At 35.3% G+C, this 19,243-nt stretch overlaps 1 long non-coding RNA gene, 2 pseudogenes and 4 gene segments (V, D, J or C); 5 read left to right on the top strand and 2 right to left on the bottom strand.

Moving 5' to 3' along the window:
• Nucleotides 1–417: 417 nt before the first annotated feature.
• LOC122135474 lies at nucleotides 418–885 on the top strand. The segment is given in 2 exon segments: nucleotides 418–470; nucleotides 560–885. Coding segments are annotated over 2 exon segments (375 nt in total).
• Nucleotides 886–2,218: 1,333 nt separating this feature from the next.
• Nucleotides 2,219–3,455, top strand: LOC109093726. The segment is given in 2 exon segments: nucleotides 2,219–2,332; nucleotides 2,413–3,455. Coding segments are annotated over 2 exon segments (366 nt in total).
• Nucleotides 3,456–5,305: 1,850 nt separating this feature from the next.
• On the top strand, nucleotides 5,306–9,988 carry LOC122135473 (annotated as a pseudogene).
• LOC109075842 lies at nucleotides 6,966–8,579 on the bottom strand. The segment is given in 2 exon segments: nucleotides 6,966–7,402; nucleotides 8,420–8,579. Coding segments are annotated over 2 exon segments (462 nt in total).
• Nucleotides 9,989–11,768: 1,780 nt separating the features above from the next.
• On the top strand, nucleotides 11,769–12,406 carry LOC109063237. The segment is given in 2 exon segments: nucleotides 11,769–11,924; nucleotides 12,029–12,406. Coding segments are annotated over 2 exon segments (387 nt in total).
• Nucleotides 12,407–12,944: 538 nt separating this feature from the next.
• On the bottom strand, nucleotides 12,945–14,780 carry LOC109095543. The gene is made up of 2 exons (XR_006153511.1): nucleotides 14,740–14,780; nucleotides 12,945–13,383 (listed from the first exon to the last, which is right to left on the bottom strand). It is a non-coding gene; the product is annotated as an uncharacterized LOC109095543 (long non-coding RNA).
• Nucleotides 14,781–18,674: 3,894 nt separating this feature from the next.
• On the top strand, nucleotides 18,675–19,201 carry LOC122135472 (annotated as a pseudogene).
• Nucleotides 19,202–19,243: the final 42 nt, after the last annotated feature.

Below are 19,243 nucleotides of genomic sequence, written 5' to 3'. Positions count from 1 at the left end.
GCTCAAAACATTCCCACAATGCACCATAAAAGCCAATATGCATCGCTGCTGTCTATAGTGATGTTTCTTAAGGTCCCTCAAACCAACTGAGCTGAAATACATGTTTAATTCATGTACAAAAACCTTGAATAATCAAAATGTTTAAAGTTATTAATAAATCAATAAACATAGTCCAATCCTGTAATAAACCGACAGATGATAAACAGTCAAAATAATTGTAAAAAACAAAGATTAAACAGTGTGATGTGCAGATACAATGAGTGACAGAATGAAATGAATGAGCAAACTTCATTTAGAAGCTCATTTAAATACAGGATCAGTTCATTTGCATATTGATCAGATGCTTCAGTGCTCTGAGAGTGTTTATAGTGCTGTGAGTTTAACACTCCATCACTGACACACACCAACAATCTTCATCAACATGACCTTCATCATCATCTTCATCTGGACTCTCACAGCGTTTGCTCAAGGTTTGTGCAGCACAAGTTTGATATCAATTCATTTCTTCAAGTATATTGTCAAAGTTTTGAGTTGATTTTCTTCTTGTTGTGTGTTTCAGAGTGTAGAGGACAGATCAGCGTCACTCAGAGTCCCTCAACGACAGCAGCTCAACCAGGAGAAACAGTGAAGATCAACTGTAAAACCAGCACAGATGTGTACAGATGGAGTGGGGTTGATCTTTTATCCTGGTACTTACAGAAACCGGGAGAAGCTCCTAAACTCCTGATTTATTATGCAAACACTCTCCAGTCAGGAACTCCATCTAGATTCAGTGGCAGTGGATCTAACAGTGATTTCACTCTGACCATCAGTGGAGTCCAGACTGAAGATGCTGCACATTATTACTGTCAGAGTGTACACAGTGGTGTTGTGTTCACACAGTGATAAAGAGTGGTACAAAAACCTCGGTCAGTCAGAGTCACAGTGACTGAACTGATGCTGCAGCTGCTCAAACACTATCACACACTACTGACACACAGAGACCAAACACAGCTTTCAAAAAAGACACAAAAGTATCACAGAATGGTCTCATGAGACATGTGTCGTATATTCCAAGTGTTCGGGGGAATACTGTAGAGTTTGGTGAGAAACAAACTGAAATGTAACATTATTTTTCAAGTATCCTGACATGACCGTCATGAAATCCAGCAGTTCACTCCGGACTCGCCAAAGAAAAGCACACAAGCTGTAAAAAATCAAGATTAATAAAAACTCAATTATTAATTTGATTATTAATTAAAAATGGTCATGAAGATCAGAATGACAGATGAATGTGATAACTTGTTGTGACAACAGATATATTTACCTCAGAGAAAAAAGCACATGGATTGTATTTTCATATTGTTTTTTATTAATCTTGAATAGAGTCTCATGAATCTGCAGTCGTGCACAGAGACCACTGGTCAAGTCAGGATATTTGATTTTATTCCCTCGAACACTTGGGACATATAGCGTCACATGAGACTATTCTGTGATACCTTCATGTCTTTCTCCCTTTATACTGCCATTATATGGACAAGTGTGCAGAATATTAAAAGATAAAAAATCTCTTGTACAGTCTGATATAGAAGTAAGGGGCATACAGCATTAGAACAACACAAGAGTGAGGAAATGATGACTTCATTTTCATTTTTGGGTGAACTATCCCTTTAAGAGAAACAAAAGAAGCTTTTTATGAACCAAGTATTTATTTCAAAATATTCACAGTCAGAATGCACCATAAACTGTTCAAAAATTAGATTAGCAAGAAAATATATTGATAGAAAATATCAATAAGACTTTCTGGATTAGTATCAGCACTATATAATATGTCTGCATTGCATTAAAATTATTATTTGATTTACTTTCTGCCAACATCCAAAGTGAACAGCAGTGAAACAAACTAACAGAGCAGCTGAAGAAAAACCTCGAGCACTTCACTAAGTGCACTTATAATACATTAAACATCACACAACACATTTACTGAATCTTCAGACTTGAACTGCTGCTCAACAGTCGGACAGCTTAGAAAAACTCAGAATGACTGTTAAACAAACTCAACATCATAAAAACATCTCAGATCCTCTCTGAGCTTTTGTGCGCTGGTGTTTTTCTCTGTATAATGTGACGATGATGAGAGTCTGATGAAGAAATAAACTGTTAAACGACTGGCTGATGGAGGGTTTTTCCACAGAGAGTCACTTTGCATCAGCACATGCTTCAGCTCTCCGAGTGTTTATAGCGTTCAGACTCAACACTTTATAACACACTGCTGTTTACCACGGTACAAAACCAACAAACACAATGAATCTCTTCAGCAGCTTCATCTGGATTCTGGCAGCTTTTATTCCAGGTAACAGAAGTGAAAGATGCTCATTTTTGACTCTTTAATGTTGATTTGATTTGATTGAACACATATAATGTTGTTGTCAGCAGCATCCAGAGGAATCACTGTGACTCAGCCTGAAGCTGTGACTGTTTCTGAAGGACAAGACGCCGCTATAGAGTGTAAAACTGATGCTGGAATATATAGCTGGGGTTTAGCTTGGTATCAGCAGAAACCTGGAGAGGCTCCTAAACTCATCATTTATCAGGTAGATGAACGGTATGGTAACAGTTTCAGTCGATTCAGTGGGAATGGAGCAGAAGGTGGAACTGATTTCATTCTGAGCATCAGTGGAGTCCAGACTGAAGATGCTGGACATTATTACTGTCAGAGTTTCAACAGTGTTAATGTGTTCACACAGTGATAAAGAGTGGTACAAAAACCTCGGTCAGTCAGAGTCACAGAGACTGAACTGATGCTGCAGCTGCTTAAAGGAGGATCTGAAACTCTGTTGTTTTTGCTCTTTCTCCTCATATTCTGACTCTCTGTAGGGAGAAGAGAAATGCTGGAAACTGGACTGATTGAATCTGCACAGCTTTGAGGATTTGATTTGATTCGTTGTGCTCTTATAGATCCGTCACATGATGGAGATTGAAGCTCAACATCTGTCTCACAAACACATGCAGCTGTTTTCAGTCACGCAGCTACAGCTGCTATAATGAATGATGAAAGACAAAACTCTAGGCTACTTAAATTCAACACAGAAACTCAGTTCAATAACATATTTCATTTCATGAATGATATGTAAACATTGTTTCACAGCTTTTCAAACTGTCTCTTTCAGGTCGGTTCAGCAAATGCTTCACATAAAGATCAGACAGTGGCTCTGCTGGTTTATGATCCTAAAACCCTCATATTGTGTGTCAGAGTTTCTCCATCGACTGTAAAACCAGCGATCCATCTCAGTTACTGTACACTACTGTTGAAATGTTTGGGATCATCCTTACACAAATGTAATATATGCATGTAAATTTGTTAAATTTCTATACACATATGTATGTTTATGTATGTTAAAAACATTTTTGGACGTATGTGTCAATTTACGTGCATATCCATTCTAAAAACTTATACATGAAGATATTATATAAGCAAGATGTGTTTAAAATTTTATATATATATATATATATATATATATATATATATATATATATATATATATATATATATAAATATTACAAACCATATATAAACATACAGATATTTTGTCTATATGTTGTTTTAATAAAATTGCATATGTTCACATATATGGTTGCTACATATACCACAGAAAAAAAATCATCACATAGATATTATTAACATATGGACATATAGGGCTTTTGCTCTGAGGATTTAACGTGTTATAAACTTATATCCTCATCTATCCAGAGAATATATGTATGTGGAAATTATGTTTTAACTTATGTGTAACATATGGAAATATCACTTTTAATATAGGGCAATACATATCATATTATATTTCCATATGGGCAGTAAAAATATTTTTTATCTTTTGAAATAAAGTAATATTTAATTCAGCAAAGACACAATAAATTGATCAAAATACATTTATAATGTTACAAAAGATTTCTATGTCAAATAAATGCTGTTCTTTTGAACTTTCTATTCATCAAAGAATCCTAAAAAAATAAACATGTATCACAGTTTCCACAAAAATATTGTGCAGCACAACTGTTTTTTTAACACGAGCAGCAAATCATCATATTAGAATAATTTCTGAAGATCATGTGACACTGAAGACTGGAGTAATGATGCTGGAAATACAGCTGTGCATCACAGAAATAAATTACAGTTTACAATATATTCTAATAGAAAACAATTCTGTAAAACTGTAATAATATTTCACAATATTACAGTTTTCCTGTAGTTTTGATCAATTTAATAAAGCTTAAGAGACTTTCTCTAAAAATCCTTTATGTAAGGGATAATGTACATCCAGCCGGTTGTTCTTTCAGAATAAACCCAGACAGGGTGATCAGGACCCTGATGTGAAGCAGGGGAGTCTTGTATCAGCGGTTATTACATGGCTACTTGCATCATACGTAAATAATTAGATGCAAAATATTGATTTGAGTTGAAATATTTGAATACAATGCTTCCGTGAACACAGCAATTGCGAGCAAGCGGCAAATTCAAACTAAATAAACATTTAAGGGAAACGATGCTTTAAAACCACTTATTACACAACATTTCATCACAAAAATAATTAAGGAAATTAAAGAATTAAAACGGAAATGTTTTAAAACCTTACCAGTTTGTTAGTTCTCTTATAATCCATGACAGCGTACAAAACAATCGTAGCAAAATGGCAGCAGCTGCATTTGTATGAAAAATTGTATCGTGATACCAGGATGACATAATTATACAATTGTACACCATTTTGAATTTAGTTTTAATATTTTATTAGCTAAACAAACACAAAGCTTCCACCAAGAAAAAAAATAGTTCAAGCAAGAGTACAGTGCCGACTGCTGTTACCCGGATGAGTCTGTGTTATTAGCTTTTACTGGTTGTTATCCAGGGATAACATACCTCGGAATGTCGCAACTGACCAATCAGAATCAAGTATTCCACAGAGCCGTGTAATAATAAAAAATTATACTGACCATACATTTTTGAATGACAGTGTAAACACAGTCTCTGGACCTGAGTGACTTTAATTTGTCCTTTTTACTCGAGTCAACCTTCATCATTAAAATCAGTGCAAAAGGAAAATCAAGAGACATAAAAGACAAAAATATATCCATGGGACTAAATTACAATTCTAATGACATTTGGGATTTTTTTTAAAAATAGATATTTATCACTATTTATCTAAAAATTTAATCTTTACACATTTTACACCATCAGGGGTCTTTTTTCATGTGGTTTGAATTGGTTGTAAATTTTATGCTTTTTTTTTTAAGTTCACGCTTATTGATGAACCATGATTTGAGCATGAAAATGTTCACATGTGAGTCAGTCAGTAAGAGTGTGTCTCAATCAGCTCCTTAGTTCACTAGTCAGTGCACTACTCAGGGATTAAATAACACTCATGCTCAAAACATTCCCACAATGCACCCATAAAAGCCAGTATGCATCGCTGCTGTCTATAGTGATGTTTCTTAAGGTCCCTCAAACCAACTGAGCTGAAATACATGTTTAATTCATGTACAAAAACGATGATAACCAGTAAAAATAATTGTAAAAAACAAAGATGAAACAGTGTGATGTGCAGATACGATGAGTGACAGGATGAAATGAATGAGCAAACTTCATTTAGAAGCTCATTTAAATACAGGATCAGTTGATTTGCATATTGATCAGATGCTTCAGTGCTCTGAGAGTGTTTATAGTGCTGTGAGTTTAACACTTCATCACTGACACACACAACAATCTTCATCAACATGACCTTCATCATCATCTTCATCTGGACTCTCACAGCGTTTGCTCAAGGTTTGTGCAGCACAAGTTTGATATCAATTCATTTCTTCAAGTATATTGTCAAAGTTTTGAGTTGATTTTCTTCTTGTTGTGTGTTTCAGAGTGTAGAGGACAGATCAGCGTCACTCAGAGTCCCTCAACAGCAGCTCAACCAGGAGAAACAGTGAAGATCAGCTGTAAAACCAGCACAGATGTGTACAGGAGTGGTTCGGATCATTATTTAGCCTGGTACTTACAGAAACCTGGAGAAGCTCCTAAACTCCTGATTTATTATGCAAACACTCTCCAGTCAGGAACTCCATCTAGATTCAGTGGCAGTGGATCTAACAGTTGTGAATGGGAGTGATTTAGTGGAGTCCAGCCTGAAGATGCTGGACATTATTACTGTCACAGTTTCCACTGCAGAACAGATTCTAGTAATAGTTGTGTGGGTGATCGTGTATTCACACAGTGATAAAGAGTGGTACAAAAACCTCGGTCAGTCAGAGTCACAGTGACTGAACTGATGCTGCAGCTGCTCAAACACTATCACACACTACTGACACACAGAGACCAAACACAGAACTACACATGAGCTCAGAACTGAGTCAGGAGTCAAATCAGCTCTATTAGACTGTGATCTGTCCTGTGACAGACGGGTTTGACTACAATAAAAGAAATTACAGTGTATCAATTCATAAAAAACAAAAACAATGGCACCATATTTCTCAGATCCAATGTTATAGTGTTTGTGTTTTGTTTAGATTATAGATTGTAGTACACACATATTTAATCATATAGTAAATTCATTGTTTATCACCAGCAACATAAACATGATCTTGAGCTTTTTGTCTAGTTCAACCCACCTCAAACCCAACAAGTCTGGTTTGTACTCATAACACATTTCTCATGAGCAGAAGTGAAACTGTTCCAGTTCAGAGCGTTTTAACCGATCAAACAGAGAAACTGTGAGTTTGAGCTGAAAATCAGATTTGCATTGACAGCTTTAGTGATTCTGATCGTCTCAGAATAGAGCAGCTCTGTCTCCAGAGACCATGTTCAAACCCCAAGAGCTTCAGTTCACATTTACTGCTAAACACAGCTGTTCTCAACTACTACAACCCATCAACAGCAGCTGAAACTTTAGTGAAGGACTCTGAAGGAAGGACACACTGATCAATGATGCAGTCGGACACAAATGTAAGGCGTTCAGAAGCTTTATTGAATGAACAGCAATGGCAGCAGATTGAAAGACTGCTTGAGTATTGAGCTGTAAATCAGGAGACTGCTGTGAATCCTGCTGCTCTTCACTGGAGAAACATCAGCACTCGGAGCTCTTGAGGAACGAGGTCTCCTGAGCAGCTCCGTCATGTGTTACTCTGCAGACGAAGCGCTCGCCGGCTTCCCAGCGTGCTTTGCTGAGGCTCAGGACGCTGCTGCGGCTGTAGCGTCCGTCCCGCTCGCTCTCTGCGCTGGTCTGAACCCCCTCGGTGACCTCTGACCCGTCCAGCGTCCAGCTCACCTGCGCCCCCTGTGGAGAGTAAGAGCTGAGCAGACAGAGCAGTGCGGCTGAGTCTCCAGAGATCTGCAGAGAAGAGGGAGGCAGCAGAGACACGGAGGGCTTCACTGCGGGACCAGCTGAAACACACACACACACACACGCACACACACACACACACACACACACACAGACACACACAACAGAAGCAGAAATCAAACACTGTACAAATTAAGATGATTTGAGTTTAACTTTTCTTTCATGCATCTAGAAAACCTTTTATTTTTTAAATGTACCAAGAATTATAGCAAAATTCTATCTCTCAAGAAATAATTAAATAGATTTTATAGGACTGCAGTGAATTCATTAAAACACAATGAAATGTTAGTAAAAATAAAATGTTAAATTATTCATGTAAAATGAAAAATGACATTTAACAGCTGTATGAATTCTAAAATTTAAATAAATGATAAAAATATTTTTCATAATTAGTAAGTTACAGAACATTTTAATATCAAATACATTTTTTTTTTAAATTCCACATGAAAATTGATTAATATTTTGTGATTTCTTCATGAGTTATAAAATAATTGTAAATAATTTCAATATTAAATGTATTTTTTGAATATTCTTCTATTTTGACATTTACGATCAATTATAATTTTTCCACCATGTTTCAATTATGAATTTCTTTAAAAAAAATCTTCTGTTAAGACATTTACAATCATAATCAGCAAATTTAATAGTTTTATTTCTTTATTTAAAAATGCTCATTAACTAAATTTCTGTTTGTCTGATGATAACGTCTATGCAATTATACTTATTTTGTCTGTATTGTCAAACTTGTCATGCATTTAAAAACACTTAATTGTTAAAATTAAAAATTAATTTTAGACAAAATTATATATGAAGAAATAATTGAAAATATCTTATAATACTGCTGTCCATACATTAAAATACATTCAAATATTACCAATAATAGGATAAATTGTTAATGTAAAATAGAAAATACATGTAAACACAATATGAAATATAAAAACATTTTTATAATTAATTAATTATCTTGCTGACAAATGTTTGCTGAAATCATCCAAAATTTAATAAACTAAATAAATTAAAATATCATGCATTTTTATAATAGAATTAAAAAGACTTACTGATCGTCAGTTTAGTTCCTCCACCAAAAGTGTACCACAGTGCTTCATTCTCGTGAAAGCGTCGTACAAAAACCTCCGTCACACTCAAATGAACACAAACTCCACGACACTCACACACACTGATATGAGACTCAACAGCAGACATGGATTATTGTTAAAAGCTGAAATCATTTGTTTTATAATCATTTCCCAAAAACACTCATCACATTTACACTAATTCTATTCACCTGCTTTATAATGAAATCTTGAGCAAGATTTAGATGCTGATTCCGTATCGGATGACCTTTGACCTGTTATACAGTATCATGTTTGAAATAAATCTGCAGTACAGCTATTAAATGTTCTCAGAATCAAAAAGTCTGGATAAAACTGATCATTCAAATAATATGAAGAACATCATGAGTGTCTGTTTCTGAAAACAGTAAATATAGATATTCATTAGCAAAGATACTAAATAGTAAAACTGTGTCTCTGCTGTCTTGAGGTAAATGATGTGGAGTGTGTTTGCATATTGATCAGATGCTTCAGTGCTCTGAGAGTGTTTATAGTGCTGTGAGTTTAACACTTCATCACTGACACACACAACAATCTTCATCAACATGACCTTCATCATCATCTTCATCTGGACTCTCACAGCGTTTGCTCAAGGTTTGTGCAGCACAAGTTTGATATCAATTCATTTCTTCAAAGTATATTGTCAAAGTTTTGAGTTGATTTTCTTCTTGTTGTGTGTTTCAGAGTGTAGAGGACAGATCAGCGTCACTCAGAGTCCCTCAACAGCAGCTCAACCAGGAGAAACAGTGAAGATCAGCTGTAAAACCAGCACAGATGTGTATGATGGTGATAGTTTATCCTGGTATTTACAGAAACCTGGAGAAGCTCCTAAACTCCTGATTTATTTGGCAAACACCCTCGAACAGGAACTCCATCTAGATTCAGTGGCAGTGGATCTAACAGTGATTTCTCTCTGACCATCAGTGGAGTCCAGACTGAAGATGCTGGACATTATTACTGTCAGAGTTTTCACTGCAGAACAGATTCTGAAGATCTTTGTGTGGGTGATGAAACATTCACACAGTGATAAAGAGTGGTACAAAAACCTCGGTCAGTCAGAGTCACAGTGACTGAACTGATGCTGCAGCTGCTCAAACACTATCACACACACTCACACAAACAGATGATTTGAAAACACACAGATATAAAACTATTACACAAAGTGTTCTCTTCTATCACAGTCCACCAGAGCAAACACATCTGTAAAAAAGAAAAAAAAAAGGAAAACAGACCTCTTTTTTTTCTTATGGTGTGGGCTATTTCAGTGTCTTCTGGTGGTCAGCAAACTATTGAACTATTTATTTCAGTTATCCATGATATTAACTGACTACAAAAAACACTTATGATTCTCTATTGAACATTTTGACCTGACCACAGTGAACCATACTGGGATCTTTTGATTGAAGAGCTGTGGAAGTTTTCATGTGTTATTGTTGCACATTATTGAACCACAGATTAAATAAGTCTTTATTTTTCAGATTAACAAAGAAATAAAATTAGTCAGATATAAATATTTTAATTAAAAACAATCAATTACAATTACTAAACACAAAAATCATCTTTTGCATGATCATGCATCTCCTTCAAGTCAGTAATATTTTCTGGTCGATGCACATTTGACAGTCGTCACAGTCTTGAGTCTGAGTGGATCTTGTAGGTTTCTATCAGCGTTGTTCATCCAGACACTGCATTTTTAACCAGCCAGACTCAATCAGGACTGTCTTTGTCTAAGCCTAGCCATAAATTTGATTCAGATCTGGATTTTGATATTCACAATGTTGTGTTTTGAAGTCATTCTGCTCAGTATTATCTGTGATTTGGGTATATTTAATAAAAGTTAATCACATATGTTCATCAACTGAATAAAATTCTAGAAGTTCATCAACTGAATAAGTTGCATACATTATCGCTGTCTGTAAGTATATTCGTGACTTACTACAAAATAGTCAGAGTAACACAGACTGCAGGAAAGCAGGTTTGATGAATCAGTGGTCTGACGTTTGCAAGTTAGACTCATAAAAACACCTTTGCTCATGTGCAAACAAGTGCGTGCCGAGCACAACCATGGATGATTTCATTTTCCACTAAGGTCGAGGCTGGGGTGTGTGGTGTGTAATTTATTGTATGTTATGTTATGGTGTGTTTTGTTTTGATGTTGTGTGTTCTGTCTTTATTTATTAGGTTGTATATATAAATAAATCACAGAGTGCACGCACATTGATTTATTAGTCTATTAAAACTCAAAATTACAGGCATTCTAAATTGTAGACGGCAAGAATTCTTCTGTATGCTTTTTATATTTATATAATTTAACGTAGGCCTAGTTAACTCAATCTATATCACACAAAGAGTACCGTTTTCCTGCAGATGCATGAACACATTTAATAATCATTTTATACAAGCTATAAGTGACTTACATTTTAGACATAATATTGCTTGTTTTTGCTCAATTTTGCTAACGAAAATAGTTCCAAACAAAGATCACAGCAATGGAGCAATGGACGGTGTTTAGTTATTGAATGAATCAGCTTTTTGAACGAATCGGTTGAATAAATGATTCAGTGATTCACTCATTAGCACAGTTAAATGCTTTGTTTCTGAATGAATCAGCCTTTTGAATGAATCGGTTGAATCTCAAAGACTCACTCATTAACATTCACTTGCTGTCACCTACTGGCAGTTTTAATTTCACATTTTGACTTTATTTATTTTTTTAAGATTTAAAAAATACTTTTCATACTGAAGTACAATAAATATCACATACTTTAAAACTTCTACTCAAGTAATATTCTAAACGGTGACTTCAACTTCTACCAAAATCATTTTCTGGTAAGATATCTGTACTTTTACTTGAATATGACTTTCAGGTACTTTATATACCACTGAAAAAACCTCCGTCACACTCAAATTAACACAAACTCCACGACACTCACACACACACTGATATATTGGATAATTGGATGGAAAAATGAAAAAAAATAAAATTAAATTAAAAAAATTAAATTACAATATTTAGGAAATGCATGTATTAATCACATTTTTATTAGGCATTTTAATTTAGGGTATCTTAAAGGTTATTTATTTCTCGAAGCATTTTAAATCATTAAAGCAGCTTTTAAAGGATGTTTTGATGACCTTTCCCCTCTCATGGAGCTCACAGTGATATACTTGTTTCTTGATGCAACTGTGATTTGAATCATCAGAAAGCCTGGAGCTTCAAACACATGAATAAGTGTTTTTGACTCATAACATGAGAAAAGATCCTAAACGCTGTAATGTTTTATGTGCATCATCTGCTGTAAGCCGTACACAGATTTACATAGAGACGATTTGCATTGCAGCACAAGCTTCAGGAGGTTTTATAACTCTGTGAGTTTGAGAATCTGAACAACAGCAACCATGAGCTTCATCACCATCTTCATCTGGATCTTCACTAGCTACTGTTTCACAGGTGAGGAAATAAACATACTCTATTCTAACTGACCATCTGTGCCAGAAACACTGTCCTTCAACAAATACTGAATTCTGAATGTTTGTTCATTTTTCTTGATGTAGAATCAGCAGCTGGAGTGACAGTCACTCAGACGCCTGCAGTGAAACCTGTTCAACCAGGAGACACAGTTACCATGTCCTGTAAAACCAGTCCTGAAGTTTACCAGGGTTGGAGCAATCAGCCTTTAGCCTGGTACTTACAGAAACCTGGAGAAGCTCCTAAACTCCTGATTTATTATGCAAACACTCTCCAGTCAGGAACTCCATCTAGATTCAGTGGCAGTGGATCTAACAGTGATTTCACTCTGACCATCAGTGGAGTCCAGACTGAAGATGCTGGACATTATTACTGTCTGAGTTTTCACTGGATCAACAGTAAAGATGTGTTCACACAGTGATAAAGAGTGGTACAAAAACCTCGGTCAGTCAGAGTCACAGTGACTGAACTGATGCTGCAGCTGCTCAAACACTATCACACACTACTGACACACAGAGACCAAACACAGAACTACACATGAGCTCAGAACTGACTGTTTAACTGATATCAAAACAAAAAAATTATTTTGCAACATGCTGTTTTGGTTTTGTACATTACATTTTGCACACTAAACTAAAGCATTAAACTAGCATTAACTTAGCTTCTTCATCTCAAGCTGATGATGAATTTATTACTCATAACTCATTTCTCATGAGCAGAAGTGAAACTGTTCCAGTTCAGAGCGTTTAACCGATCAAACAGAGAAACTGTGAGTTTGAGCTGAAAATCAGATTTGCATTGACAGCTTTAGTGATTCTGATCGTCTCAGAATAGAGCAGCTCCGTCTCCAGAGACCATGTTCAAACCCCAAGAGCTTCAGTTCACATTTACTGCTAAACACAGCTGTTCTCAACTATTACAATCCATCAACAGCATCTGAAACTTTAGTGAAGGACTCTGAAGGAAGGACACACTGATCAATGATGCAGTCGGACACAAATGTAAGGCGTTCAGAAGCTTTATTGAATGAACAGCAATGGCAGCAGATTGAAAGACTGCTTGAGTATTGAGCTGTAAATCAGGAGACCGCTGTGAATCCTGCTGCTCTTCACTGGAGAAACATCAGCACTCGGAGCTCTTGAGGAACGAGGTCTCCTGAGCAGCTCCGTCATGTGTTACTCTGCAGACGAAGCGCTCGCCGGCTTCCCAGCGTGCTTTGCTGAGGCTCAGGACGCTGCTGCGGCTGTAGCGTCCGTCCCGCTCGCTCTCTGCGCTGGTCTGAACCCCCTCGGTGACCTCTGACCCGTCCAGCCTCCAGCTCACCTGCGCGCCCCCTGTGGAGAGTAAGAGCTGAGCAGACAGAGCAGTGCGGCTGAGTCTCCAGAGATCTGCAGAGAAGAGGGAGGCAGCAGAGACACGGAGGGCTTCACTGCGGGACCAGCTGAAACACACACACACACACACACACACACACACACACACACACACACACACACACACACACACAACAGAAGCAGAAGCAGAAATCAAACACTGTTCCAAATTTTGATCATTTGACTTTAAATTTGTGTTACATTTGAACTAATTCTTAAAATTTTGGAAAAACATTACTCAAGAAAATTGATGATTATATAGTGATGTCACTATACGATTTAGAAAAAAAAGGTAAATGATTATATCAATATTAATTGTACTTTCAAAATATTCTGCTGTTCAGACACTCACAATCATAAACATCAGCAAATTTAATAGTTTCAAAAGTTTAAATGCTTAATTTTCCGAATGTTATTCAAGTTCCTTCTTGTCTGATGATAAACCCTTTACTGGAACATTTGCCAAGAATTATAGACAATATTATATATATATATAACTGAATAGATTTTAAAGTACTGCCATCAATACATGTAATTATTCTTATAAAATGAAAAATAACTTTTAAAAACAATATGAATTAAAAAATCTGATGAAATAAATGAAAAAAAAAAATACTAATTAGATTTTTTTTCAGAATAACTAAATTACAGAACATCTAATTTGTAATCACAATCTAATAATAAAAAAAATTGTCCATATGAAAATAAATTAATAATATTGTGATTTTGTCACAATATAAAATTATATATACAAATACAAATAACAATATATCATTTTATATATATATATATATATATATATATATATATATATATATATATATATATATATATATAATTTCAATATAATTTGTATTTTAAAAATATTCTTCTACTTTGACTCTCACAATCAAATGTAATTTTCAGTACAATATTAAGTTTCTGTTATGATGTTGTTGGGTTTTTTAATGATCAGCAGCAGCAGCAGCAAACTTAATCGTTTAAATGACTGATTTTTAACATGCTTATTAACTAAATTTCTCTTTGTCTGATGATGATGACTACACAATTATATTTAATCTGTATTATCAAACATTTTTCATGCATCTAAAAACCCTTAATTGATAAATTTACCAATAATAATAGGCAAAATTATAAGAAACAATTTAATATATCATAAATTACTGAAAACTATATTTTAAGATACAATAATTTTACAAATAATCAGTTAAATTATTCATGTAAAATGTTAATTGAGATTTAAAAACAATATGAAATATACAACTTAAGTAAATTATGAAATAAATGAAATATTGCAATTATTCTACTTAAAAGAAATAGAAATTATATAATGTTAACAATTTCTTTACTGAAATAATCTAAAAAGAGTTAAAAAGAAATAATCAAATTTCATACATTTTTATAATAGAATTAAAGAGACTTACTGATCGTCAGTTTAGTTCCTCCACCAAAAGTCCACCACAGTGCTTCATTCTCGTGAAAGCGTCGTACAAAAACCTCCGTCACACTCAAATGAACACAAACTCCACGACACTCACACACACTGATATGAGACTCAACAGCAGACATGGATTATTGGACTAAAGTGATGAAAATCTCTGTATTGATACATTTTCTTTACACATCTTAATTTGGGTTTCTAAAAGATCATATATTTCTCAAAGCAATTTTAATAAGTTTTGATGACCTGTGACCTCTGAAATGACCCTCACATTGAGTTCACAGTGACATGCTTGTTTCTCTGAATGATTCATCTCTGTCACTGAATCATGAGAAAACCTCCAGTCTGAACCAGAGACTCACACAGAATGAAAAAGACATGATTTCCAGATTTCTAAAGAAGTGAAAACACACACCACTGGATCATGAGACTAAAACACGTTTAAAGGCTCAGTTTTCATCTGCATGTGGGGATGTTCATGTCTGTTTTCCTCCAGGAGGGTTTTTCCACAGAGAGTCACTTTGCATCAGCACATGCTTCAGCGCTCCGAGTGTTTATAGCGTTCAGACTCAACACTTTATAACACACTGCTGTTTACCACGGTACAAAATGTGACAAAAACACAATGAATCTCTTCAGCAGCTTCATCTGGATTCTGGGCAGCTTTTATTCCAGGTAACAGAAGTGAAAGATGATCATTTTTTGACTCTTTAATGTTGATTTGATTTGATTGAACACATATAATGTTGTTGTCAGCAGCATCCAGAGGAATCACTGTGACTCAGCCTGAAGCTGTGACTGTTTCTGAAGGACAAGACACCACTATAAAGTGTAAAACTGATGCTGGAATATTTAGCTGGGGTTTAGCTTGGTATCAGCAGAAACCTGGAGAGGCTCCTAAACTCATCATTTATAGCGTAGATGTTCGGAATGGTAACAGTTTCAATCGATTCAGTGGGAATGGAGCACAATATGGGACTGATTTCACTCTGACCATCACTGGAGTCCAGACTGAAGATGCTGCACATTATTACTGTCAGAGTTTTCATTGCAGAACAGATTCTGATGGTGATTGTGAGGGTGATGAAACATTCACACAGTGATAAAGAGTGGTACAAAAACCTCGGTCAGTCAGAGTCACAGTGACTGAACTGATGCTGCAGCTGCTCAAACACTATCACACAGTCAACAGTGAAAAAACAAATGAATATTATCTTACAATAAACATCAGTTTTGTTGAGCTTCATCATTTATTTATGATTATGATTTTTCTGAAGTTATTTTTGTCTCCTGATATTTTCAGTCCTTCATGTAGAAATTCAGTCACTTTTGATCTTCAGTGTATATTTTTCCATCCTTCACTATATTTTTGAATTTCTTCATTTATGATTTATCATCAATCTTCTTTCTAAACTGCATCATCAGCATCATAAACATGTTCTGCTTCATCAGTTTAATAAGTCCATCATTGATTTATTAAGTTCATTCCTCATAGTGTAGATATTAACAGAATAATATAAAAACATTTCTCAATTTCAGAGCAGATGATAATTAATATAATTTATATAAATATATAAGCATGAAATAATTAACAAAGACATAAAATTAGACCAGATTACTCAACAGGTGCAGGTCACCATCAATAAACAACACATGCATATCACTATATTTATTTACATTTATTTCATGAAGATTTATAAAGAGTGAACATGTTTTATATGATGTGTGACGCGACTCAAACTCAGTTGATTCAGTGATTGCAGAGACATTCGGGATTAACAGTGACGTTTCGATCCAAATACAGTCAGAAATATTCTCAAAGTCTCACAGGAGAGAGTCAGGTAAATATAAAAGTTATCAATAATATATATATATATATTAGGGGTGGGAGAAAAAATCGATGCATCACGATTCTCTCTCCAACGATTCTGGATCGATTCTGAGCTTAGTTTTTAACCAGATTTGCGATGACGCTGAGTTTGCTTTAGAAACATCCGTACCCTGCTTGCTTCCAATTCCTCACACACATACACCACTCGAACCTTCCGTAAAATAATCTTTCATAAATTTATGGATTGTTGAAGCATATTTCATAGATGTTAGTGGCTTCATTGCACAGGATGCGCTGTGAGAGACGCGCGATTTACAGACAAGGATACGTTTATTACATGTATTTACGCTTTGGTTTGAAAGCAAACAGCGCATCGGCGCAGCGCGGCTGACACAGAAGAGGTTACACCATCTGTGTAGTGCTCAGATTTGTCAGAATGGTGCTACGCTGATTTGGAGAGACACAGAGGAGAGGAAGTGTTGAATAAAGTTGTTAGTTTTGTTTTCTTCGAGTACAAAAAGTATTCTCGTCGCTTCATAACGTTACGGTTGAACCACTGATGACAGATGGAGTATTCTGACGATGCTTTTCATACTTTCCTGGACCTTGACACTGTTATTTATTTGGAAGTCTATGGGACAGTCTCAAGCCTCCCTGTTTTCATCCAAAATATCTTAAATTGTGTTCCGAAGATGAACGAAGCTTTTACAGGTTTGGAATGACATGAGAGTAAGTGATTAATGACAAAATTTTCATTTTACGGTGGAGTAACCCTTTAATGCAAACACAGCCAGTTTAGGGTTGTCACCCGTCCCTTAAAATACAGAATCATCCCGTATTTAAGGTAAAATGATTTGTCCCGTGTTTTACAAAGGCCAACACATATTTGAATATGTATTATATATATTATTTAATAAGAAGTAGGCTATTGGAGAAGCTCATTTGCGATCCACATGCGGTAAACAAACCTGCGCGGTTTAAAACATCTAGGAGCTCACATCTGCTCTTTGAACACAAGACTCTCCAGATGTAGTGCTGAAATGAAAGTTATCAGTGTGTCAGTCCAGTAACTAACGAACACACAGTTTGCAGAGAGGCATTTCTGTTGTTCATGGTGGACTGTCTGACTTAAAGGGACAGATTACCTAAAAAATTTTAATTTTGTCATTGTTTACACACCCACAAGTTATTCTAAACCTGTAATCATTTCTTTCTTCTGTTGAACATAAAAGAAGATACTTTAAATAATGTGGATAACCAAACAGTTTTCTGGTTCCCAATGACTATGATGTTTTTTTTAATTATTATTTCTTTTGTTTTTTTTACCTTATATGGAAGTTACAACCATCAGCTGTTTAGTTGAGAGACATTCTTCAAAGTATCTTCTTTTGTGATCAACAGAAGAAAGAACTTTATGCAGGTTTAGAACAACCAAACCATTAAAGTGACAGACACATCCGTGCTTCTGAAGGCCTGTTGTTTTATTAACATTTGGATAATCTGTTAATATTATATTCCATTATCAGAGCTTGGTAGACATAATTATTATATTTTTAGACATGATTAGACAGTTAAAATAATATATTATTATTCATGTTAGTTATGTTTTGAAGTTATATTAGCTTAAAATTCTTAACTGTTTTAATAATTTTTTTCAATTTGTAATTATTTTTAAAAATACTTATGTAAGGGTATGTAAATGTAAGGATTTTAAGATTCTCAAATCGGTAAACTAATTAATTAATAAGGGGGAAAAAGTAGATCAAGAATTGTTCTGCAATCGTATCGTGACTCCCAGAATCGGAATCAGATTGTGAGGTGACTAAAGATTCCTACCCCTAATATATATATATATAAAGTTGCTCTTGTATTGATCAATTACAAGATCAAATATTATGAAAATTATTCATTTTTATTCTGTTCTCACTTCAGTAACTGTATTTTGTGTCTGTTAATGAGCGACTGTCTTGAGGTAAATGATGTGGAGTGTGTTTGCATATTGATCAGACGCTTCAGTGCTCTGAGAGTGTTTATAGTGCTGTGAGTTTAACACTTCATCACTGACACACACAACAATCTTCATCAACATGACCTTCATCATCATCTTCATCTGGACTCTCACAGCGTTTGCTCAAGGTTTGTGCAGCACAAGTTTGATATCAATTCATTTCTTCAAGTATATTGTCAAAAGTTTTGAGTTGATTTTCTTCTTGTTGTGTGTTTCAGAGTGTAGAGGACAGATCAGCGTCACTCAGAGTCCCTCAACAGCAGCTCAACCAGGAGAAACAGTGAAGATCAGCTGTAAAACCAGCACAGATGTGTACAGATATAGTGGGGCAGATCGTTTAGCCTGGTACTTACAGAAACCTGGAGAAGCTCCTAAACTCCTGATTTATTATGCTAACACTCTCCAGTCAGGAACTCCATCTAGATTCAGTGGCAGTGGATCTAACAGTGATTTCACTCTGACCATCAGTGGAGTCCAGACTGAAGATGAAGATGCTGGACATTATTACTGCCAGAGTTACACTACATCAGTAGTAGCTGGGTGTTTCACACAGTGATAAAGAGTGGTAGTGGTACAAAAACCCTCGGTCAGTCAGAGTCACAGTGACTGAACTGATGCTGCAGCTGCTCAAAAACACTATCACACACT

This window comes from Cyprinus carpio, chromosome A24 (assembly GCF_018340385.1).
Source record: "Cyprinus carpio isolate SPL01 chromosome A24, ASM1834038v1, whole genome shotgun sequence".
NCBI classification, from domain to species: domain Eukaryota; kingdom Metazoa; phylum Chordata; class Actinopteri; order Cypriniformes; family Cyprinidae; genus Cyprinus; species Cyprinus carpio.
This window is presented reverse-complemented; position numbering and strand designations above follow the sequence as displayed.